The sequence below is a fragment of the Pelophylax lessonae genome, assembly GCF_965119305.1.
Source record: "Pelophylax lessonae genome assembly, chromosome: 6".
Taxonomy (NCBI): domain Eukaryota; kingdom Metazoa; phylum Chordata; class Amphibia; order Anura; family Ranidae; genus Pelophylax; species Pelophylax lessonae.
The window spans coordinates 260,500,984-260,528,173 of NC_138773.1; the positions used below are offsets into that span (position 1 = coordinate 260,500,984).

A 27,190-nucleotide genomic window follows, 5' to 3' on the forward strand; every position below is an offset into this window, starting at 1 on the left:
GAATAAAAAAGTGTTTTTGGTTTGTGGTGTTCAGAGATCAGCTTTAAGACAGATTCAGGAAACTATGCTATCTGCATGTAAATACATATTTAATGACTTTGTATAAAAAAACATCATAGTGATCTGACCAACCTAGTGGAAAGAAACAGTCACAGCATACCTAGGGTACCTCAACATGGAAAATTCTTGGGAGTATATCTAAGTAATTTGGGTTTAGCAGAATCATTCTAGCCCAGTGCACAGGGAAGCTAATACTCTCCAAAACCACTGGAAATCTACTTTTTCCTGATATGGTTCCTCCTTTGGCAGGCAGGTTTGAAGATTGCACCTGGAATACCACCTGTAAATGTAATCTCACAAATCTCTCAATCTGATATCATATTCTACATTGATATTGGATGTTACAGGCACGGTGCCCTCTACACACCTAAAAACAACATCAAATAGCATTTTTTTAAAAGAATGTCTACATACTGCAATTGGCCTCATCTGAACCATCCCTGCAGTTCACGATTCCATCACACCGCTGACTCGTATTGAAACAGGCGCCACTGGCACAGGAAAGCTGAGTGCATACGGGGTATTCTGCAAGAGATAAACAGGGCATAAACTCATATTTATTTTAATTAGGCATATATTGCTTATAAACATGTTGTAGAACACAGTACAGCCTTCTTAAAATGGAAGGTATCTGCATGTCACACCTCCATTACAAATCCAAAGAATGGGGGTGAAGCTGTGCTAAACATGCAGGGCCGGTGCTTCCACTAGGCAAACTAGGCAGCCGCCTAGGGCGCATTGCCACCTAGGGGCGCAGCCACGAGTCAGCACTCACGCTCCATCATGAATGAACATGGAGGAACATCAGGGTCCCCAGGTGTGACATGGAGGAACATCAGGGTTCCCAGGTGTGACATGGAGGAACATCAGGGTTCCCAGGTGTGACATGGAGGAACATCAGGGTTCCCAGGTGTGACATGGAGGAACATCAGTGTTCCCAGGTGTGACATGGAAAAACATCAGGGTCTCCGGGTATGACATGGAGGAACATCAGGGACCCCTGATGTGACAGAGGAACATTGGGATCACTGGGTATGACAGCATTACGTGGAGGAACCATCAGATCAGGGTCACTGGATATGACATAGAGCAATTTTTAACCCCTTCCCTTTTTATTTTTTTTTTGGGGGGGGGGGCGCAAGTAGCTGATCTTGCCTAGGGCGTAAAACAGTCTAGCACCGGCCCTGTAAACATGTCCCTGGGACAATTGCACGTCCAGAACTACTATGTCATAGCACTGATACAACTCAATATTATAAAACGACAATACTTTTTACAAACTGCACATAGCTGTTTCAGGCTTGTCTGGAAGAATTGTCATAATATCTGAAAATGGAATCACTACCCTGGAGCCTGCTCTTTAAAAAAAAAAAAAGCCAGGAATAGCAACCAACCATTGTTATATATGTAGCACCCCTCTGACACCACAAAGGCCAGATGGCATCTTCAGAAGCAGGGGTGGGCAAGCATTTCTCTCCAGTGCTGAATCCATATCTAAAATGGGGGGGACTGGGAAAGGATATCGGGCGCCAGTCATTTTTGTCTTTTCTGTTAAGGAGGTGAGGGTTAGGGGTCCCAGATACCGTAGCAGATGACTTACAGACTCTCCCAAAAATGTCAGTTAGGTGTCTGATCTGTCAGTCGCAATGTTGCAGTCCCGCTAAAAATCGCAGATTGCCATCATTACTAGTATAAAAAAAAACAAAAAAAAATACAATTTACATAAATCTTTTCCCTAGTTTGTAGACACGATAACTTTTGCTAAAAACCAATCAAAATACGCTTATTGGGATTTTTTTTTTTTTTTTTTTACCAAAAATATGTAGCAGAATACAAATTGGCCTAAAATTATGAAAAAATTTGATTTTTACATTTTTTGGGGGGAATGTTATAAAGCAGAAAGAGAGGCCCAGAGTAAAGGAGAGAAGAGACATGGACGGAGGGCCGGCATGACAGGGGTTAAAGGGGTTAGAAAATAGAAAAATATAAGTGGCGGGACTTTTAAATTGGTGTTTTGGCCAGGAAGTGGTGGAGCTACAGGGAGAGGTCAAGCTGCATTGGAGAATATTTTCCACCCTCCCTCCCATTTTCTTGTATTTTCTTGTTTTTTTCTGACTTTTGGTTTTGCGGTCCACCGCCCTTGTTTTTGGTTTTTATTTTAACAGAGGCTCTCTTCTTTTGGGGTGGTTCTTTGTCATGGCAGCAAGCGGGGTACAAGGTCCTGGTAGGCAAGTATGGTGCAAACTTATACTTAGTAGGGACCCGTCTGAGGTATGGCTCCCTGTTGGTGCAAACTTATACTTGGTAGGAACCCGTCTGAGGTACGGCTCCCAGATGGTGCAAACTTAAGGCCCGTACACACGATAAGAAAATCTGTAGGGAACATACGTCCGACGACCGATCTGCCGATTTTCGGATTGTTAGTATGGTGCTTTTGACAGCCAACTCCGACTTTTCGGCTGGCAAAATCCTGATGTGCAGGCTATAAAATTTTTGTCGTCCGTAATACAACATCCGATTTTCGTCTCATTAGTACAGATTTCGACAGAAAAAAATCTTAAGAGCAAGACTAGGCATGCTCAGAGAGAAAGAACACATACATAGCAATCCAACACATGACATCACTTCTGAAGTAGAATTCTGTAGTACGGGAAAATTCGTATGAAAGTAACCTCTTCACTTTCCACATCAGACTAGCATGCCACAAAAAACGGACGACAGTTCGTTTGATAATCTGATCGTGTGTACGGGGCTTCATACTTGGTAGGGACCCGTCTGAGGTATGGCTCCCAGATGGTGCAAACTTATACTTGGTAGGGACCCGTCTGAGGTACGGCTCCCAGATGGTGCAAACTTATACTTGGTAGGGACCCGTCTGAGGTACGGCTCCCAGATGGTGCAAACTTATACTTGGTAGTGACCCACCTGAGGTACGGCTCCCAGATGGTGCAAACTTATACTTGGTAGGGACCCGCCTGAGGTACGGCTCCCTGATGATGCAAACTTATACTTGGTAGGGACCCGTCTGAGGTACGGCTCCCAGATGGTGCAAACTTATACTTGGTAGGGACCCGCCTGAGGTACGGCTCCCTGATGATGCAAACTTATACTTGGTAGGGACCCGTCTGAGGTACGGCTCCCAGTAGTTGGTATGTTGGTACCTGCGACTGGTTGTCTCCGAGCCGGTGCTGTGGCGGCTGGAGGCCTAATTAAGTCGGACGCAGGTATCTCCTTCTTTGATGCCTACCAGGACCTTGAGGCTCCAGTAAAAAACTGGGTTTAACGTGTTATTTACCTGTTATCTATACAGTTTGTTAATAAAAGGCTGCTATGGCCATTTAACTCCAACCTGTGGTCATGTGGGTATTTATAATGGAGGAGGAGAAAGATGGTCAGAGCAGAATGGAGACAAATCAGCTTTACTCCCCTAGTCAAGTGAAAAATATATATATATTTTTTCAGAATTGTCGCTATTTTTTTGTTTATAGCGCAATAAATGAAAATCGCACAGGTGATCCAATACCACCAAAAGAAAGCTCTATTTATGGGAAAAAATGACATCAATTTTATTTCGGTAAAGTGTCGCACAACCGCAAAAGTAACGCAGTGCCGTATCGCAAAAAATGGCCTGGTCATTAAGGGGGCAAATATTTCCGGTCCAGAAGTGGTTAATGATTACAGAGCTGTAGTAATTAGGTCTTTTATTCCTGTCTAGTGTTCAGCTTTAAATACAGATGCTAAATATTTTCATGCAATATCAGGTTCTTCTAAGCAGACTGTAAAGTGTTAATATGCTCAGGACGCAGAATGGTGACTAGTAGGTATATTTTAAAAGGTAGTGCTGATGATTTTTATGATAGCAAAGCTCAGGATTACCTATACAGGTAGATTAGGCATGAGCCTGATAAATGGGTACCTGTAATGTCAGGAAGCGAGCTTTGTGCCGCCTGCCAATCTGTGCTCGCAGATTAATCCATAACAAAACCACTTTATGTGCTTCACACTGGCAAGATTAGGTAAAATGATACATGGCGGTTTTAAAGGTCATAGGCTAAAATGTGATATTCAGGGACTAATCAGAACACCTGCTGAATCCTTCAACAGAGAGGACAAATAACAGGAATGACATCATTACAAGATGACATTGTTCTTCATTGTTGCAAATTGTGCTTAGAATTAAACCCAAAAGCAAACATTTATTATATTGCAGCTTAGCAATTGTTAGATGTGATGGCTGCATTCTTTCTTTTATTTTCATCTGGTGATGCAGCTAGTAAATAAACTTTTATTTATTTATGTAAAACCTTTATCCTAGGAAAAACGACTTGCTTGTAAAGTGTGAACCCGGCTTTATTTTGTTAGTGTATCTAAATCTACTAGTACATCTAACATTCCTCTCCCGCAAACTGACAATGCTGCTATCTGCTGTGCCCCCCTGTGCTCCTTTATTCAAAATTTGGGGCATTCTAGTACAGGAGGTGTGTTACTGGCCAGATAACCAGATGAAAACTGAGGGAAAAATCAAAAAAAAAAAAGAAAGAAAAACTAATGCAGCTACCACATCGAATGATTGGCAAGCCACAAATACATTTCTTTATTGGTTTTGGGTTTAATGCTGCTTTAACCACTTGCCGACCGCCGCACGACTATTTACGGCAGGCGGTCAGCCCCTCACAGGCAAAGCGACGTAGGACTACATCGCTAGCCTGTGAGGCTCTAGGGAGCGAGTGCGCGCCGCCGGAGGCGCGTTCCCGCTCCCGCTCGCTCACGGACCCCCCCGCGCGTGTGCCCGGCGGACCCGATGTCCGCCGGGCACTCGCGATTGTCCGTTACAGCGGGAGAAAGGCAGGTGGCTAATGTAAACACAGCCGCCTGTCATTCTTCCCTGTGTAAGAATGGAGATCATACGGTTCTGCTATGTAGGACCGTTGATCTCTGTTCTTACACCACTAGCCTCATCCAATCACAGTTAGAAGCACGCCCCTAGGGACACACTTAACCCCTCCCTCTCAAAAAAAGTTAACCCCTTCACTGCCAGTGTCATTTTTACAGCAACAGTGCATATGTATAGCACTGATTACTGTAGTAATGTCACTGGTAACCCCAAAAGTGTCAAAAATGTCAGTCAAGGGTCTGATCTGTCCGCCGCAATGTCGCAGTACCGCAAAAAAAAAAATTGCAGATCGCCGCCATTACTCGTTAAAAAAAAAAACAACAAAAATGACAAAAATCTTTCCCTTAGTTAGTAAATGCAATAACGTTTGCGCAAACCAATCAAAATACGCTTTTTGCAATTTTTTTTTTACCAAACATATGTAGCAGAAAACAAATTGGTCTGTCCATCCCCATCTGATCCGATCCGCTAGACGGAGGAAAATAGGGTTTCCATCCGTCCAGATTTGACGGATCGGATCAGATGTCCGCTGACATCCAATGCCCCATAGAGATGCATGGGGCCTCTGTTCAGATCCACCTGAAAAACAGACAGGCGGATCTGAACGGTCCACCTGTGTGAAAGGGGCCTAAGCCTGGCCATACATGTGTTGAATTTAGAAGGAACAATCTTTCGCAAATCAGAAATGTTGTGCGTTTTGTGATTCGATGGTGCTACCATAATTTCGAAATTCGACCGACCAAGCCTTCATTTTCACCTTATATTGCTACAGAAAAGAATTTTCGTGGCCTGGGAATCTTCTTTTCTTTCCAGGAATTTTCTATTCTTGCAATCATACACATTTCTTTTTTGATTATAATTCTCCCATCATTGATTAGAAAATCGTTTGTTTTTCAAAAAATTTCCAACACAGTTTTAAATTAGAGGGGCAAAGGTTTAAAAGTAATATGAGGAAGTATTACTTTACTGAGAGAGTAGTGGATGCATGGAATAACCTTCCCGCAGAAGTGGTAGCTGCAAATACAGTGAAGGAGTTTAAGCATGCATGGGATAGGCATAAGGCTATCCTTCATATAAGATAGGGCCAGGGACTATTCATAGGATTCAGATATATTGGGCAGACTAGATGGGCCAAATGGTTCTTATCTGCCGACACATTCTATGTTTCTATGTTTAACATGCTCGATCACTTAAATTCGTTGACCACACGAAAATCGGCCATTGCTGCAGCCCACTAATGGTTCGAAATTCGAACAAAAATTATTAAATAAGATTTTCTGAAGAAAATTCTTTCGAAATTCGACCCATGTATGGCCAGCCTGACACAGATTTAGGCTGGTCATACATGTTCAATTCTCTTGTACAATTTTCCTTTAGATTTACCCTAAACTATGTAGTGCAAGGGCCTGCCTAATTGAATACAAATGAAAGGTGTTTCGTTTTGACCTCATATTATATGTTTTTTGGTAAATCTAAAGGAAAATTGTACAAGAAGAATGAACATGTATGGCCAGCCTTAGACGGATTTGTGAACAATATTTGAGAGAAATAGCTCTTTTGTGTACATAGAAAAAGTCTTAGATCTTTGAGTGAAAAATGGGGCAAATACAAAAGTATTGCGTTTATAATTTTGTTCAGTGTAGTTGTTTCCTTTAACCGCTTTACGACCACCCGCCGCAGTTATACTGTGACAGGCAGCTGCACCTGCGCAAACCGCCATAACTATACATCGGTTGCGCACAGGAGGCAAGGGGGCCAGCGCACACCGCCGTGCTTCCGCCCCCACTCGTTAGCGGGGAAGCAGATGCAGCGGGCAGGTGGCTCCAATTGCCGCCTGATACCCGAGATTGTTCCCGCTGAGAGAGAAGAACGGTAAGCTGTTGTAAACACAGCTGATCGTTCTTCTCCCTGGAATGATCATAGAGCGCCTGTGATCTTTCTATATAGGATCGCATATCTCTATGATAATTTCACAAGCCACGCCCCCCCCCCCCCCACAGTTAGAATCACTCCCCTAGGCTCACATTTAACCCCTTGATCACTTACTGTGTTAACCCCTTCCCTGCCGATATCATTATTACAGTAACAGTGCATATTTTTAGCACTGATTACTGTAGTAATGTCACTGGTCCCCCCAAAAAGTGTCAAAAATGTCAGTCAGGGGTCCGATCTGTCCGCCAGTCCCACGCAAAATCGCAGATCACCGCCATTACTGGTAAAAAAAAAAAAAACTATAAAAATGACCTTAGTTAGTAGACGCAATAACTTTTGCGCAAACCAATGAAAAAAAGCCTATTGCGATTTTCTTTTACCAAAAATATGTAGCAGAAAACAAATTGGAGTAAAATGTTAAAAAATTTAAATTTTTTTTTTTTTTTTGGGAATATTATATATCAGAATGTGAAAAATATATATTTTTTTGTCAGAATTGTCGCTCTTTTTTGTGTATAGCGCAAAAAAATAAAAAAATCACACAGGTAATCAGATACCACCAAATGAAAGCTCTATTTGTGGTTAAAAAAAGGTGTGTAAAGAATATACTTGAGTATATGCCCCGCGCCCGGTGTTCAGAAATAAATATGTGAATAATAAACTAATTGAGTGAAAAGTTAAATGAATACAAAATTGTGCGTTTGTAGCAGCTGCTATAGAAATAATGTAAACGTGTTGCAGGTAAGTAGTCTATAAAGCCCCGTACACATGTACCGATTGTCGGCCGGAAATATTCGGCCGACGACCGATCGGCCCGATTGTAGGCTTGTTAGTATGATGCTTCCGACAGCCGACAGCGCATTTCGGCCGAACAGAATCTGTTGTGCAGGCATTAAAATTTTTGTTGGCCAACACCAGAACGGCCGATTGTTCGCCAGTCAGTACAGAATTCGGCCGACAGACAGCCGATTAGCAAGACTGGGCATGCTCAGAAAAGAAAAAAAGACAAGGAAAGTTAACCATCACATGACATCACTTCTGCAGTCGGCTGTTGTTGGCCGACAAAATTCGTGTGCAGTCTTTTGCAGTTTTCAACAGACACGACAGCCCTGGACAAAAGACGGCCGATCGTTCGGCCGACGATCAGTACGTGTGTACGGGGCTTAATAGGCTACCTATAGCACTTGCTAAAATTAAAGTAAAATGTTGATAATAAATATAAAAGAGTATACATAAAATTCATACATAAATTTCATTAGGGTGACTATTGTGACAATAAAGTGATATATACAAATTAATTCAGATTATAAAAAATTCCATAAAGTGACTGTAGAAAAAATATATATTATCAAGCAAAGTCCAAAAAAAATGTCCAAAAAAGGTTTTCAGAGTTTTAAAATTCCAATAAGTAAATAAATAGTGAGTCTCTCGTGCAAACAATGCTTATTCCCAGGTAATAGGTGCTCAGCGTAGTGATTTCTCAATCTGCTCTGTAGTGCTCAGTGCAGCTTTTATTTCTACTTTTATTATATTACTATTACTAATATAGACTAATTAACTGCAAAAAAAAAAAAGGACATCAATTTTATTTGGGTACAGCGTCGCACGACCGCGCAATTGTCTGTTAAAATCACAAAATATGGCCTGGTCATTAAGGGGGCAAATCCTTCCGGTCCAGAAGTGGTTAAGAACACTATTAGGCTGGGTTACTTAATTTCTTAGCACATTAGGGAACATTTTTTTTGCACATTTTGTAGCATTGACAATGCAAACAGTGAAATGCAAGGAATGTTATCGCCACAGGAGACGGTAATGGCTATTTCACATAAAACAGCAGCACACTGTTGGATGAAAAAGACACTTCATCTACTCTAATTAAATGGGTTATAGCTACAACATTGCTCAGATGTTTATCTCAGTCTGCATGGGTAGTTTTTCCTCCAAGCTAATCCCATTAGCTGCAAAGTGGACTGGGCTTTAAAAACTCCTTGTCCCATTTTATGACCTGTCCAAGAGCCGAGTTACTTAATATTGGGAGAATTTTTCACTTGACTGGCCTCTAAAATAATATACCTTAGTTAAAGGCAAATGTGAGTTCTTATCTGCTGCTTGGCTTGAGCTATCCAAGCAGAGAATGGCGGGGCCAGGAATAATGTGTGCCGCTCATACAGGGGGGAAGCGCTTTACTTTAAAAAACAAGAGGACTTTAGAGTTGCAAATCTGCTTGACTTACTTGGGGATAGTTTCCTTTACTTAAATAGAAGCCTTTGAAGTTATTCCAACAAATACAATATTTTTTTATTCATGTTTTGTACAAAGTGATTTGGACAAAGAAAAGTGCCAAATTTGGTAATAGGGTATGAAATGCTCAGCAAAGATCTAATACAAACATGTTTTTCTACCAAGGTCTGCACAAGGGGAAATGCTGGAATTTGCTATACTTGTATTAAAGTGTATTTAAACCCCAACAATGAACTTCTGTAATTTGGTCCCCTTTGGTCAATTAAAGTGGGTTTAAAGGCTCAAGGTTTTTTTCATATAAGATAGGGCCAGGGACTATTCATAGGATTCAGATATATTGGGCAGACTAGATGGGCCAAATGGTTCTTATCTGCCGACACATTCTAGGTTTCTATGTTTATCTTCCTAATACTCACCTGAGCTCCCTCTCAATCCAGCGATTTATACTAGGCACGTGCGGTTCTTTTCATTCGAATAAATATTTGGACAATTTTTTTGTTATTCGGAGATTCGGATATATCCAAACACCCAAATTGCAGTATTAACTAAGTTTACCGAATGCTCCGAATAACAAAACTAAATTCATCGAAATTTCAGAAATTCAAATTTGAATCGAATTTTACATTGAATTCCAGTCGAACTTGAAATGTAAACATATTTCTGAAATCAAAGACTGTGTGTGTTATTAGAGTACCATTTCGCAATAATGCTTTTTTTTGTTAAGCCAAAGATGATTTAAAGGGTCATTGTAATCATTGAATGAAGATTTTTCTTTTGTTTGTTCGCTTTACCACATTCAAATCGAAAAAAAAAAAGTTTTAGATTCGACTGATTAAAGATTATTCAATTTGAACGTTTTGATTCGAAAAAAAATCGGTAAATTCGAAGAAAATTCCTAAAAAGACATAAAACGAATTCCGAATATGAATCCCGAATACGAACTGAACGAGTCAACTGAATTTAACAAAACAAAATAACTACATTAACAAATCTAAACTAAACTAAAGACATTTTCTCATCATGCACATGTCTAATGTGCAAGAGAGCTAAGCTATTCCCCGATCTCTCATTCCTCATTGGAACAGAGCAGCAGCGGAAGCCATTAGCTCCTGCTACTGTCAATCACAGCCAGTGAGCCAATGAGGAGAGAGTAGGGGCAGGGCCAATCTTTGGCTCTGTGTGTCTTATGGATGCATAGAGCAAGGCTCAGGAGCGAGCACGCATCAGTGCTCCCAGAGCAAGAGGCTTGCTATTGGGGGGACTAGCTGATGAGGAGGAGCCAGAACCTGGTGGGGGACCTAAAAAAAGGAGGATCTGTGGTTTTGCAGTGGTTTTACTCTGTGCAAAACCACTGCACAGAGCAGATAAGTATGACAAGTTTTTTTTTTTTTCCTAATTGAACGTTTAATGGTAGTTTAACAAAGTTATATCTGTTTGTTAAAGAAGAAGTGCAGGATATAAAAAAACAAAAACACTATAAAAACACTGGCTGCAGCATCAATTTAGTTCTGTCCTTTTGCCCTCTCTAAGACTGAGAACTGAGCGATCACATGGCGGCTGATTGCTCATTTCTCTGTCTTCATTGAGCAGTGAATGTCAATCACCGTCTCTCTGCTCATTCAGCTGTAACTGGAGTGTCGGGCTGTGGAAGGGCGGGAGCAGCTATCTCAGGCTCTCAGGGGCTCGCTGAGAGGCTAACCCAGCTGCTGGTCAGGCATCTTTGAGCCTGGATCAGCTCTTCGATGTCAACCATCAAGGGACTTCAACCCACTGTTGGCTAAATCTGGATCACAGGTGTGCAAAATTAAGTGCACTCATGTGACCCAGTCCCAGGAGAGAAGTAAGGCCAAAAAACTTGGCCAACACTTCCCTTTTAGATAAAAAAAAATACCTGTAAATATTTTGTGAAAACTTCTGAGCTGATAACTTCCTGTGCTAAATGATCCTAATTAAAGTACTTTGATAGCTACAGAACCATGCCTTACTATTTTATAGTAGAACAATTCTCCTGCGCTCGAGTAAAAATATGACGGACGGAAGAGGGATACTTCAGACTTGAGTGGACAAAGCTTGTGGTCTTGCTGCCCCTTCAGGATCAAGGGTATCCGGAACCAACTGGGAAACAACAACAAAAAAAAAAGGGGCACACCGACCTAGTGCATTACCACTAAAAATATTTATTAAAATATTAACCTCCCTGGCGGTATGATTCTTTTTGGATTTTAGGTGCTGAAAGCGGTACCATTATTTTGCATGTAATTCTTGTGAATGAGCAGTCCAAACCAACTGTATACATTTATTATATATTATATATATATATATATATATATATATATATGTATGTATACATATATGTATGTATACATATATTATATATATATATATATATATATATATAATGTATACAGTTGGTTTGGGCTGCTCATTCACAAGAATTACGTGTATATATATATATATATATATATATATATATATATATATATATATACATATATATATATATATATACATATATATGTATATATATATATGTGTGTGTATATATATATATATATATATATATATATATACGTATATATATATATATATATATATATATATATATATATATATATATATATATATATATATATATATACTGTATATATATATATATATATATATATATATATATATGTATATATATATATATATACATATATTTACATAAAAAGTACAGTAAAACTGCAGGAAAGGGCACTGGGGGGCAATGTAATGTGATTTTATTTTATTTTGAACGGTATCAGTGTGTTTGGTGCATTTTACATTTGAATTTGCCGCCGGTTCCACCCCCCGGCGGACGTCACGTTGCCGGAGACGGAAGGCGGGGCTCGCAGACGATCGGGAGGAAGCTCCGCCGCCGCACACCGCTCGCAGTCTTCGCTGGATCCCGGAGAAAAGGTAAGTAAAACCTCCTCCAGCATCCAGCGATCTTCTTAGCGCTACCCCGAGTGTGACTCGGGGTTACCGCTTTTGGCACTAAAATCTAACCCCGAGTCACACTCGGGAATACCGCTAGGAAGGTTAAAAAGTATACATTATACTCACAAAGCAGGTGAGAATAAACACACATCAACATAATACACATGAAGCCTCCAAGGTAGCCAAGGAACCGCACTGTGCTGAATGGTATGCAGTGTGCCGCATGAGGCTGCTGTGGCTAGGCTGATGCGTTTCAGGGGTGAGCCCCCTTCCTCAGAGCCAAAAAAGTTGCTGCTAAACCACACTCTGGAAAGGCCAGGGATTAAATAGGAGCCCATTTAATCCCTGGCCTTTCCAAAGTGTGGTCCAGCAGCAACTTTTTTGGCTCTGAGGAAGGGGGCTCGCCCCTGAAACGTGTTAGCCTAGCCACAGCAGCCTCATGCGGCACACTGCATACCATTCAGCACAGTGCGGTTCCTTGGCTACCTTGGAGAATTTATGTGTATTATGTTGATGTGTGTTTATTCTAACCTGCTTTGTGAGTATAATGTATACTTTTTAATATTTTAATAAATATTTTTAGTGGTAATGCACTAGGTCGGTGCCCCCCTTTTCCTTACTATTTTATAGACCATAGAGACCATAGGAGAGGGTTGGGGTCTTGTAATCCTATCTTGTTGTCAACCTAGCACAGGAAGTGACAGAATCACTGGGTGCAAAAAAAAGAAAGAAAGAAAACTAATGAAGCAACCACATCTAAGGACTGGTAAGCTGCAATATATACTGTAATCATTTTTGGTTTTGCAGCTTTGCTTTAAGAGGGCATCTTTCATCAGGGGCCCATTCAGATTATGCATTGCATTAATGCAAGTATGGTAACGTTCCACATTATCAGGCAATCATTGCACTATATTCTAACGTTCTATAATCATGCCTGACCCCTGTTTTGTAATGCAGTGCACCATAATGCATGCGTGCTGTGGTGCACTGCAGTGAGAATGCTGGGCACACTACTGTCATTGGAGTGACACTCACAATATGTGGTACTGCAGCACACCACAGTGTATCACATTAAGATTTATAAAAAAGCATGCATTGTTGCAAAATGTGTGTTTCCTTAATGTGCCAGTGTAAATGGCCTCAAATGCAACCAGGTCCCATTCAGACAAATAAATGTGTATTTTCCTCCATGTGCTGCAATGCATTTAGTCGCATGATGTGGTGCCATTCATTTTGAATAATGAACAGGCTCCCCTAATTCGATGCATGTTAACATACTGCAAAGAACTAGAGAAATATGAATGTGCACTGTATGTAGCCAGTCACTTCTGTCGCTGAAAAACAAAAAATGGTCCAAATAAGAAGATTTCTGAAAAACAAAATATTAACTGTTGGTGCACCGTTCTGCACTTATTTTAAAATTGTGCTGTTTAACAAAATATCACGCCAGTCCTTGTGTATGATTCTGATCTCCTGTTTGAAATACAGTATATACCTCCAACTACTGGTTTTGGTAAACCTCCTATAAACAACCAGTCTCTGATCTCTGTTAGTAAAAAAAATATGATAATACATGTTGGCACCTTCTGGTGTCTGTAAATGTATAATGCAATTATCTGATGTCATATATCAGCTCCTATCTAGCTAAGTTTATAAAGCTTGTCCAGCCCACAGATTCTCATCTTCCATAGTTTGGGATGGTAACCAACTACAATCACTGCCAGCCTACAGTATATTACTGTGACCACTGCAACCTTAAATGCTTCCAATATTGCTAAGAGTTTTAGGTTTCTTGAATGAGGAATAAAAAATATTCTTATTAGCTCCTTGCAGGCCTAAGGCAAATGATAACCATATGTTATACAATCTGATTACAGAATCTCCTTGAAGACCCATTCACGCCTTTCTGTTCTTGTGCATTGCATTAACAAGAGCGCATTACTACAAATTAACGTGTGTTACATTAGCTCTACTATGAAGTGCAAAGCTTTGCCTGATTTGATAGTTGTTTAGGTTTTAGACAGTTGTGCACATAAAGGGGTTGATTTACTAAAACTGGAGAGTGTGAAATCTTATGCAGCTCTGCACAGAAAGCAATCAGCTACCAGGTTTAATTGTCAAAGCTTAAAGTATAACTAAAGGCAAAACTTTTTTTTTTTAGTTTTGGATAGAGTGGAGAGGCATTAGAATGCTTGTCTGCTATTATTGCTGTCTGTGTCCTGTATTTATCCTGTTTACCATTATCATTAAAAGTGAAATTAAAAGAAAATGCCTAATGTAGGGTTGTCCCTAGAAAAGTAATAGAGGGGAAATCATGCAATAAGGAATTACACTTTGCTACAATGTAAAGTAGTGAGTGTACAGCTTGTATAACAGTGTAAATTTCCTGTCCCATCAAAATAACTCAACACACAGCCATTAATGTCTAAACCACAGGCAACAAAAGAAAGTACACCTCTAAGTGGAAATGTCCAAATTGGGCCCAAAGTGTCAATATTTTGTGTAGCCACCATTATTTTCCAGCACTGCCTTAACCCTCTTGGGCACGGAGTTCACCAGAGCTTCACAGGTTGCCACTGAAGTCCTCTTCCACTCCTCCATGATGACATCACGGAGCTGGTGGATGTTAGAGACCTTGCCCTCCTCCACCTTCTGTTTGAGGATGCCCCACAGATGCTCATTAGGGTTTAGGTCTGGAGACATGCTTGGCCAGTCCATCACCTTTACCCTTAGCTTCTTAAGCAAGGCAGTGGTTGTCTTGGAGGTGTGTTTCGGGTCGTTATGTTGGAATATTGCCCTGCGGGCGAGTCCCCTAAGGAAAGGGATCATGCTCTGCTTCATTATGTCACAGTACATGTTGGCATTCATGGTTCCCTCAATGAACTGTAGCTCCCCAGTGCCGGCAGCACTTCTGCAGCCCCAGACCATGACATTCCCACCACCATGCTTGACTTTAGGCAAGACACACTTGTCTTTGTACTCCTTACCTCGTTGCTGCCACACACGCTTGACACCATCTGAACCAAATAAGTTTATCTTGGTCTCATCAGACCACAGGACATGGTTTCAGTAATTCATGTCCTTAGTCTGCTTGTCCTCAGCAAACAGTTTGCAGGCTTTCTTGTGCATCATCTTTAGAAGAGGCTTCCTTCTGGGACCAATTAGATGCAGTGTGCGGCGTATGGTCTGAGCACTGACAGGCTGACCCCCCACCCCTTCAAACTCTGCAGCAATGCTGGCAGCACTCATACGTCTATTTCCCAAAGACAACCTCTGGATATGACGCTGAGCACATGCACTCAACTTCTTTGGTTATGGTGAGGCTGTTCTGAGTGGAACCTGTCCTGTTTAACCGCTGTATGGTCTTAGACACCATGCTGCAGCTCAGTTTCAGGGTCTTGGCAATCTTCTTATAGCCTAGGCCATCTTTACGTAGAACAACAATTCTTTTTTTCAAATCCTCAGAGAGTTCTTTGCAATGAGGTGCGATGTTGAACTTACAGTGTCCAGTATGAGAGAGTGAGAGCGATAACACCAAATTTAACACACCTGCTCCCAATTCCCACCTGAGACCTTGTAACGAGTCACATGACACTGGGAAGGGAAAATAGCTAATCGAGCCCGATTTGGACATTTTTCTACTTAGAGGTGTACTCACTTTTGTTGCCAGCGGTTTAGACATTAATGGCTGTGTGTTGAGATATTTTGAGGGGACAGCAAATCTACACTGTTATACAAGCTGTACACTCACTACTTTACATTGTAGCAAAGTGTCATTTCTTCAGTGTTGTCACATGAAAAGATATAATAAAATATTTACAAAAATGTGAGCAGTGTACTTACTTTTGTGAGATACTGTAACAGTTATTGCTTTGACACCATACTTCTTTGTTCTCTGAAGACTAATTGTTTCATTTTAATACCAGCTTTGCAGGATTTCAGAGGTATTTTTGTGCATTCTCGTCTTCCAGGAAGAGACACTGCAGCTCCAGTTAGACAATAACTCTTTTACTGAAGCAGCCCGTTGGTGCACAAACCAGCTCAACGTGATTATTTTCTCATATTGTGTTTAATCACACTATCCTTTTCAGCAACAGCACTTCATTATAGTACATTCTTGTGCTTGCCTTCTTTGTTTTCCATTTGCCTTCAAGCAACCTTTTATATTACCAAAGGCGTCACCAGGAACATTCCCATTATATGGAGGGGTGTACATTATGCAAGTTCCATCATCAACAACAATGTTGCAACTGCAAACTACAGCTATATTCAATGTGGAGTTCCTAATCTTAAAGCATATGTCAAGGCAAAACTAAAAAAGAAAATACATATATAGTACATCTCTGCAATGTTTGCACATTTACCCATGTGTTATGCATTTAAAGATCCTGCAAGTACAGAGAATTGGCTGTTAATCTGCCAGAAATGCACTAAGCTCTTAATTTACTATTGTAGGCTGACAACACACAGCATTTTTTGTGAACTGACTAGTGTCAGCCCTGCCCTTTGTCTTTTGCTAAACTATTTAACCACTCCCACGGTCTTCTTATCCACCAAATAGGGGTTAATTGACTTGTAGACTGAAATAAGAACAGGGAGAGCTAAAAAGTATCTTTGAGATTACACAAAGCACAGGACAGCTCTGGATTTCTGATTATATCAACAGGTTATAACAGATACAAAAGGCTTTCAATGGTATATTTAAAGGGAGCAAGTAAGAGAAGTCCTATGCTAAACAGATCCAAGGCTCTTTGTAAAATGTTATGAATCAGCTCTGGTGCTTATGCCATGTTAATAGTCCATCCACCCGGAAAAACTGAGCCCTGAAAAATGAGGAGTACATTTCACTCCTAAAACAAGTTGTCAGTTATATGTTTTCCTACTGTAAACAATTTTAAAATACCATTATTGTAAAGATTTTTTTTAAATTGAAATAATATACATGTTATACTTACCTGTTCTGTGCAATGTGTAGCACCCTACAAGGTAGGTGCTAGGTAAAAGTATAGTGGGCCTTGGCTGCCTAACAGCAGGGCCATGATTTTCAGCTGGGCTGTCATGTCTCCAAGGTGTGGCTGCTGAGAGGGGAGTCTCCCCACTGGCTCCATGAGAGGATTCTCATTGTGCAGTGGAGGAAACCCAATCAGTGACTCATTCAGGCCTGTAACTACCCCAGAAGGCAGATTCTGCCGCAGGGGATTCTGGGAGTGGGTATAAGTTTGAGGGGAGTGCATGACGCAGGGTCTTTGGCAGGAAGCAGAGTCCCAGGAGGGAGAGTAGGCTGTCTCTCCTCCTGTCAGAAGGATCGGGTGTCTCGGGTGGCTGCCTGAGAGTACAGAGAGAGCTGAGCTGAGCTGCAGAGAGGATCCGGTGTGCCTAGGACTGGCGGAGATGGGGGGGTTCAGTTCCAGGAAAGCAATCCAAGTTCGTGAGTACTGTGAATTGCCCCTGAGGGTCTGCCTAGTGTAGAGGGGTCCACTCCGGTGAAGGTCCCAGGGATTCGGGAGCCAGCTAGTGTAAAGGGAGTGCCTAGTCAGAGGACCCTGAAGTGTCAGAGGGGGTGCCTACTCAGAGGACCCTAAAATGTAAAGGGGGCACCAGCGGTTGGGCCCTGAAGAGTTAAGCGTGCAGTGTACAGTGTTGAGAGTTGCAGCAGCACAAGCAATTACAAGGAGCTACCTCAGTCAGTGATGTGCTGGAGGGAGCTATTCGCAGGACTTTTGAGCTAGACAGAGTGCCAAGAGTCAATTGTGACTACAGTCCTGGATCTTCTGAGTTAACCTAAATGGGGAGGGTGCAGCCGTACTGGGTGAGAGGATGGCCACAAAGTTAGAGGGGCTTTTAAACTAGGGAATGGGGGGAGGGTACAGATGTAGAATTAGCCAGTGGAAAGCAAGTTTCAGAGGGCAGAAATGGGGGCATTAGCGGTAGGGTGTTCGGAGCTCCTATATCCAGGGTGAGTATGGGGAAAAATCAGGAGAGCAGCCTAAAAACATCAAACGAGGATATAGGTAACCGGTCAAAATTAAGAGGTTTGTATACCAATGCCAGAAGCCTGGCCAACAAGATGGGAGAGCTGGAGCTGCTGATGTTTGAGGAGGACTTAGATTTTGTGGGGATAACTGAGACTTGGTTTGACAGCTCTCATGACTGGATGGCAACCATTCAGGGGTATTCCCTTTATCGCAGGGATAGAGAAGGTAAAAAAGGGGGAGGGGTATGTCTGTATATTAAGAACAGTGTACAGGTAAATATGAGGGATGATATTAATAATGGAGCTATGGACGAAGCAGAATCCCTATGGGTAGAGCTTCAAAGGGAAGGCACGGTGGTGAAGGTAATATTGGGCGTATGCTATAGGCCCCCCAACCTGAGGGAGGAGGGGGAGGCGGACCTCATTTTACAGATAGGATTGGCAGCAAGGATGGGAAATGTCATTATAATGGGGGACTTTAATTATCCAGATATAGACTGGGCAGAAGGAACCGCACACTCAGCCAAGGCTAGGCAGTTCCTAAATGTTTAGCAGGACAATTTCATGGGTCAGATGGTGAACGCACCGACAAGAAACAATGCAGTACTTGACCTACTGATTACCAACAATACAGACCTGCTCACGGATATAGAAATACGGGACAACTTAGGAAACAGTGACCATAGGTCAATAAGTTTCAGTATTAATTACAGTTATAGGAAGCAGAGGGGTAATATAAGGACACTGAATTTCCAAAGAGCCAATTTCCCAAAACTGCGCTCGCTGCTAGAAAATATCAATTGGGATAGAACCCTGGGAACAAAGAACACGGAGGAAAAATGGGAGTGCTTCAAGAGCATACTTAACAAGGGGATTGACCAGTGCATTCCAAAGGGAAATAAATTTAAAAGAGCAAAATTAAACCCTGGGTGGCTAAATTCCAACATAAAAATGTATATTAGTGCTAAAGAAAAGGCCTTCAAAAAATACAAGACTGAGGGGTCATTGGCAGCATTTAAGCATTACAAAGAGTGTAATAAGAAATGTAAAGACGAAATCAGGGCGGCTAAAATAGAACACGAGAGACATATAGCGGAGGAGAGTAAAAAGAACCCCAAGAAGTTCTTTAAGTATATAAACAGTAAGAAAGCGAGGCCAGAACACATTGGCCCCATAAAAGATGACAAAGGAAATTTGGCCACCGAGGACAGAGAAAAGGCTGAAGTGTTAAATAATTTCTTCTCTTCAGTCTTCACAAAAGAATCGGGGGCTACACGAACCTAGCTTGTAAGGCCGAACTAAACAACACACCTCAGGAAATGCCGCCATGGCTAACAGAAGATAGACTTAGAACTAAACTAGAGAAACTTAACATAAATAAATCACCGGGACCGGATGGCTTGCACCCGAGGGTTCTTAAAGAACTCAGCCAGGTGATTGCCAGACCATTATTCTTGATCTTTAAGGATAGTTTACAGATGGGTATGGTGCCAGCTGATTGGAAAAAAGCCAACGTGGTACCAATATTTAAAAAGGGGCCGAGGTGTATCCCGGGGAACTATAGGCCGGTCAGCCTAACATCGGTAGTCTGCAAGATTTTGGAGGGGATGTTAAGGGACCACATACAAGACTTTAGTAATGAAAACTGTATTATTAGTAGCAATCAGCATGGATTTATGAAAAATCGTTCTTGCCAAACCAATCTATTAACCTTCTACGATGAAGTGAGCTGCCACCTAGATAAAGGAAAGCCTGGGGGTGTGGTGTATCTGGACTTTGCAAAGGCCTTTGACACTGTTCCCCACAAACGCTTACTGGTATGGACCATAAGGTGAGTACCTGGATAGAGAACTGGCTCCAGGGGAGAGTTCAGAGGGTGGTGATTAATGGGGAGTACTCGGATTGGGCGGGTGTGGAAAGTGGGGTCCCCCAGGGTTCTGTCCTGGGACCAATCCTGTTTAATTTATTCATAAATGATCTAGAGGAGGGGATATCTAGTACAATCTCAGTATTTGCAGATGATACTAAACTAAGCATGCCATTATCTTCTAAGCAGGATGTGGAAACCTTACAAGCGGACCTGAACAAAATAACGGGGTGGGCAACTACATGGCAGATGAGGTTTAATGTTGAAAAATGTAAAGTAATGCACTTGGGGGCCAAAAACCAGAAAGCAAGCTACTCACTAGGGGGGGAACCTCTGGGTGAGTCTAAGATGGAAAGGGACCTGGGGGTACTGGTAGACAACAGGCTTGGCAGTGGCATGCAATGCCAAGCCGCTGCAAGTAAAGCCAACAGAATACTGGGATGTATAAAAAAGGGGATTCACTCCAGAAATAAAGAGATTATTCTCCCACTCTACAAGACTCTGGTCCGGCCACATCTGGAGTATGCTGTCCAGTTCTGGGCACCGGTCCTCAGGAAGGATGTGCTGGAACTGGAGAGAGTCCAGAGAAGGGCAACAAAAATAATTAGGGGAATGGCGGACATCAGCTATGAGGAAAGACTGCAAGCACTGAACCTATTCTCTCTGGAGAAGAGACGACTGAGGGGGGATATGATATCAATGTACAAATACTGTACTGGTGACCCGAGCATAAGGAACAAACTATTCAGAGAAAGGAGATACAATAGGACACGTGGCCTCTCACTAAAACTAGAGGAAAGGCGGTTTAACCTTAAAATGCGTTAGGGGTTCTTCACTGTAAGAGCGGTAAGGATGTGGAATTCTCTTCCACAAGCAGTCGTATCAGCAGGGAGCATTGATAGTTTCAAAAAACTGTTAGATGGGCACCTTAGAGACCACAACATACAGGGGTATACGATGTACGGTTAAAAGCAAACACACACACACATCATAGGTTGAACTGGATGGACTGGTGTCTTTTTTCAACCTCACCAACTATGTAACTATGTAACTATGTAACCAAAGAGTTAAAGTCAAAGTTTCAGCAGAGTTCAGCAAAGCAGTATTTTCAAGCGCCAGGAATCGTTGGTCGGCATTCAGCTGGCATCAGGACAGTGCTAACAGGCATTTTCCTACAAAGTGTCCCAGTGAAACCTAGTTGAGCCAGAGGAGTATCCCACTCATTCCCTTCTCCCATCCCCATTACAAAATAAACAAAACAAACCAAAGATGCCGGAATGGTCATTGTCTCAGCTCTCACACTTGGGTTTTCAACTTAAATGTGTTGGAAGTCTTACCGATAGCAATGACAGACCCATATCAGGCCCAATGCCTTTGTGAGCAAAGATAGAGCCGCTTCAGTTGGCGCTGGATCGAGATCACACTCAGGTAAGTATGGGGGTAAGGTAAGGGGGGATGAGGGGGCGATACAACTACAGGGACATTTTTTTACCATAATGCAGGGTCCAGCCTTTAGAACCACTTTAAACGTTGTGGGCTCTAGGAGGTTGTTTAGCGTTATCATTACACTAATAAACCAGATGTGATAGAAGCTGCCCTCATTGCGGTAAACCTAAAACACAGACCAGAGCTATCACTTTGTATTTCGCTTGCAGCACTTGTGCTATATACCATATACATACTATATACTATCTATACAATAGGCTGGAGGAATTTCGCAACAACATTGCCTTTTTTGAGCATTCACTTCCCAAGTCTTTTCTCTTTCTCAAATACTTATTTCCAGAGTCAGGTAATTTTTAGAAAGCCAAACAATTTCTATTGAGCTTACTTTAATTTTCAAATCTGAACTACATAATGAGATGGAATTTAGCTGCTTCCTGTGACAACATCTCCACATCTCTTTTCTGCTTTTTACACGAGAGATTTGATCTTGAACACTTGCTAGAACAGTGATCATATACTGTGCCAAGGGCAAGGACTTACGGCAGTTGCGTTCGTCAGAGCCATCTGTGCAGTCTTTCATTCGGTCACACTTGTAGGCTGATGGGATGCACTGACCACTGGAGCACGTGAACTGTTGACTGGAGCAAGTTCTGCCAGCTAGAAAAAAAAAAAAAACACATTTCATTACAAGCTGTACCAGATACAGTTGTGCTCATAAGTTTACACACCCTGGCAGAATTTATGATTTCTTGGCCATTTTTCAGAGAATATGAATGATAACACAAAACCTTTTCTTTCACTCATGGTTAGTGTTTGGCTGAAGCCATTTATTATCAATCAACTGTGTTTACTCTTTTAAAATAATATGACCATGATCAAAAGTTTACATACCCCAGTTCTTAATAGCGTGTATTGTCCCCTTTAACATCAATGACAGCTTGAAGTCTTTTGTGGTATTTGTGGATGAGGCTCTTTATCTTCTCAGATGGTAAAGCTGCCCATTCTTCCTGGCAAAAATCTTGCATGAACTGCACGTTTGAGATCTCCCCAGAGTGGCTCAATGATATTGAGGTCAGGAGATGGCCACTCCAGAACCTTCACTTTATTCTGCTGTAGCCAATGACAGGTCGACTTGGCCTTGTTTTTAGGATCATTGTCATGTTGGAATGTACGTCCCATGCTTATGAATGTGAATTTTCCTCCAGTATTTTTGATAACCTACTGCATTCATCTTGCCATCAATTCTGACCAAATTTCCTGTGCCTTTGTAGCTCACACATCCCCAAAACATCAGCAAACCACCTCCATGTTTCACAGTAGGCATGGGTGCACCTTTCATCATCGGTCTTGTTGACTCCTCTCCAAATGTAGCGTTTATGGTTGTGGCCAAAAAGCTAAATTTTGGTCTCATCACTCCAAATGACTTTGTGCCAGAAGGTTTGAGGCTTGTCTCTGTGCTGTTTGGCGTATTGTAAGCGGGATACTTTGTAGCATTTGCGTAGTAATAGCTTTCTTCTGGTGACTCGACCATGCAGCCCATCTTTCTTCAAGTCCCTCCTTATTGTGCATCTTTAAACAGCCAAACCACATATTTTCAGAGTCCTGTATTGCACCTGAAGTTATTTGTGGGGTTTTCTTTGCATCCCGAACAACTTTCCTGGCAGTTGTGACTGAATGTTTAGTTGGTCTACCTGACCATGGTTTGGTTTCAACAGAACTCCTCATTTTCCACTTCTTATTTAGAGTTTGGACACTGCTGATTGGCATTCTCAATTCCTTGGATATATTTTTATATCCCTTTCCTGTTTTATACAGTTCAACTACCTTTTCCCGCAGATCCTTTGACAATTCCTTTGCTTTCCCTATGACTCAGAATCCAGAAGTGTCAGTGCAGCACTGGATGAAAGATGCAAGGGTCTGTCAGGAGTCCAGAAACTCATTGACCTTTTATACACACACTAATTACAAGCAAACAGATCACTGGTTACCTTTAATAGCCATTCAAACCCCTTTGAGTCAACTTGTGAGCATGTTATTAGGCCAAAATCACCAGGGTATGTAAACTTTTGATCGGGGTCATTTGGGTAGTTTCTGTTGTCATTATGAGTTAAATAGAGTAAACACAGTTGATTGATAATAAACGGCTTCAGCCAAACACTAACCATGAGTGAAAGAAAAATTTTTGTGTTATCATTCATATTCTCAGAAAAATGGCCAAGAAATCATAAATTCTATCAGGGTGTGTAAACTTATGAGCACAACTGTATATAGCTATACATACAGTACATTAAAAACTACTTTGACTACGAAGACCAAATGTAAACAGGTTATTCTTTTCCTTAGAAACATTTCACAATAAAGACACAAAAATAGGTGATTTCAGTTTATTTACTTACACATGCAGGTTTTTTATTGTTGTAATTAAAATCAGAGCTTCTCAGCTATTTAGCTCTTTTTTATTCAGACAGTGCAAAGTGCAATGACTATGTGCAATCGTCTCTGACCCATAGCAGCCAGTTGTATTTCAACTGATTGCAGTCACCTGAGGAAAAGGATGAAACCTGCCACGTAGTTGGGGGATATTGCCCTTTGTCTATGGTCACTGCACTTTGGTGTTGATTTATTAAAGACAAAATTGCTGTTCACTTTGTAAGGAAATTTTCCCTAGAGTTAATGAATGCGGTGACTTTCCAAACAATACCCAATCATGAGCAAGGAAAATTGAAAAAAAAGGAAAATACAATTTTTTCCTGCACATCTTTTTCTGTGTCCAATAGCACATGGAAATCATCAAGGGCAGAACTCTTTGCATAAGCACCGCTAAACTAAAAAGGGACTTGTCTTTCCTGTTAAGTAATCAAATAATTTTATGTCTAAATTAAAATTATGACTTTGACTCAGTCCTAAACATCAACACACGCCAGCACAGGCACCTCTGCCATTCAAATAGTCAATGGGACTTTTCCTCCTTTATAAATCAGCCAATCACACTCCTGATGTCCCCCATGAGGACCTAGGACCAGGTTCCCCAAAGGCATTGAGAGTGACCTACCCTTTGTCCTGTGTGAAGACAGGAATATTATCCACATTCATACTCAGAATGTTGCGTCCACATACCACTTGGTCAGTTGCAACCTTGCAAATGTAAGTTGTTCCGTTCTTGCCTATTCTTACCTTATATAATTCCTACTTATACCATCCAAATACTTCATGCCTCTCCTCCTTTTTTCCAGTGGATCCTTTGGAGCTTGGCTTCCTCCTTTCGTTTTTTTTTTTTACATTTTTAGGACCACCACCCCCACTACCAGCACTAACCCACAATCCAGAACTGCACTGCACATGGTTGCATGGTGGTTGCAGCATAGCCCATTCACTGGAATAGGTTGCGTTCGGTGGCAGTACTGCCTGGGGAAAGCAACAATAATAATAATTTTTACCATGACTACAAAATGTGTACAGAATAGGGAAAATATGGAATGGAGAGCTCACTGCTGGAGCTTCCAAAACATATAGGGCTCCACCTAAAACTAAAATATCACTATGAGTGGCCCCGCCCTTTCACTTGTTCTGATACAACCATACACTTTAAGTTCTAATTACCTAAATTCAGTATGATATGATAATGATTATTTCTAAACATGCCCTACAGTCAATGCGTTTTAATACCAATGTGCATGGGCCCTTCTACAAATGTCTCAGTCTTCAGTAGTTTGTTTAAAACTTACGGCAGTGCTGTTCATCGGAACCATCATTACAGTCGTCTTCATCATCGCAGACCCAAGTTCGAGTAATGCACTCTCCATCACCACACCGGAACTGGGTTGCTGCACAAGAGTGTGGCGCTGATAAAGCAAATCATACAAAAAGTATTAAATAGGTAAATGTCTGTTTATGGCACTACTTATAGCTAAAATTGAATCTGCTTATATTTTGCTTTACTTGGTTCCATGCAATTCATCTGGTCAAATTGCTAATGAGATTTGTAAAAAAAAACTGGTGACTGGTGCACAGTCATGATGGAACAGGAAGGGGCCATCCCCAAACTGTTCCCACAAAGTTGGGAGCATGAAATTGTCCAAAATGTCTTGGTATGCTGACCCCTTAAGAGTTCCCTTCACTCGTACTAAGGGGCCAAGCCCAAACCCTGAGAAAAACCCCACACCATAACCCTCCCTCCACCAAATGATTTGGACCAGTGCACAAAGCAAAGTCCATAAAGACATGGGTGAGCATTTTTGGGTTGGAGGAACTTGAGTGTCCTGACCTCAACCCAATAGAACAACTTTGAGATGAATTAGAGCGGAGACTGCGAGCCAGGCCTTCTCGTCCAACATCAGTGCCTGACCTCACAAATTTGCTTCTGGAAGAATGGTCAAACTTTCCCATAGACACACTCCTGAACCTTGTGGACAGCCTTCCCAAAAAGAGTTGAAGCTGTTATAGCTGCAAAGGATGGGCCAACTCAATACTGAACCCTACAGACTAAGACTGGGATGCCATTAAAGTTCATGTGTGTAAAGGCAGGTGTCCCAATACTTTTGACAATATAGTATAACTGGGTATGTGTTTATTTGTTTTAAAGGTATTTCAGGATCCTGCTAGTTTAGCTGCTTGACTCTTGTCTTTATACAGAGTTGTTTAAAGTACTCGAAACCCATACTTGAGTAAAAGTACAAGTGCTCGATCAAAAAGTGACTTGAGTAGAAGTGGAAGTGCTCTATCAAAAAGTGACTTGAGTAGAAGTACTAAAGTATTCAACATTTTTTGTACTTAAGTATTGCAAGTAGTTTTTTTAAAAATTTTGCTACTCAAGTACTGAAAGTAAAAGTACAAGTACTGTGTTATTTAGTTATTAAAGAAAGAAGTCAAAAGTTTGAACATCATATTGTCTTTTATTATTTAAAATGCAGCTTTTATTTATACATACAGTAGCTTTTATTTTCGTATGCGCTGATAATACACATGTTTTGAGCTTCATGAAACCTGCCATCTACTGTTCTGGCAGTGGTAATTTTTATAATTGTAACGAGTAACTATGCAGCACAAAAAAAAAATATCGGAGTAGAAGTATTGAAATCATCGAAAAAATGTAGTGAAGTAAAAGTGGAAGTAGGAGAAAAAAATTCTACTCCAGGAAAGTACAGATACCGCCTTTCGGTACTTAAGTACAGTAGTGAAGTAGTTCTACTTAGTTACTATACATCTCTGCCTTTATATTATCTTCCCAGAAGTCCATTCACAGCAGAAATCAGACTGAGAGAGAAATTGCTGTCAAAAGTTTTCATTCACTAACAGCTGGAGCAGGAGATGTTTAGATGTCTTAGCTTACAGGAGAAGGACAGCACGGGGGATCTCAATAGTGTGCTGATGCTCTTTCACAAAGCAAAGAGCAGGAAGCAAGCTGCAATAAGACACACTGCTGTAACCCTGCTGTCTATGCGATTTTGCAGATGTATAAACTGCAAGATCGGCTAAACAGAAATTCAAATACAATTCACGTCAATTCGGTTTTATTGCATCTGGAAAAGTAAAACCTACAGACGCGATAAAAGCAGGATATCTACTAAGGCATTCATGCATCCAGATTATGGTATAGCAGGTAATAGTTTGTTACACTACAGTGGGCCTGTACTCTGTAATATTTTGCAGCCACAATGTATAAAGCCAGCCACTCAGTGTACTTTCGATAAAGAAATCCTTGTATTGGATACATATAAAATGACACAGCATCAGAAATGCAACGTGTTTCAGTTTATAAACCTTTCTCATAGTATATGGTATGCTATGAGGGAGGCTCTATCAGCCAAAAAGCATT

General features: G+C 41.3%; 1 protein-coding gene across 1 annotated transcript in view; it reads right to left on the reverse strand.

The window, feature by feature from the left end:
• The window catches only part of LRP2 (LDL receptor related protein 2), a 369,604-nt gene that overhangs the window by 262,764 nt on the left and 79,650 nt on the right, over positions 1–27,190 (reverse strand). Inside the window, exons 3-5 of the mRNA XM_082260064.1 lie at positions 25,101–25,217; positions 21,916–22,032; positions 475–585 (exon numbers count right to left, since the gene is read on the reverse strand). Coding sequence (XP_082116190.1) covers positions 475–585; positions 21,916–22,032; positions 25,101–25,217 — 345 coding nt within the window. The remainder of the gene's footprint in view (positions 1–474; positions 586–21,915; positions 22,033–25,100; positions 25,218–27,190) is intronic.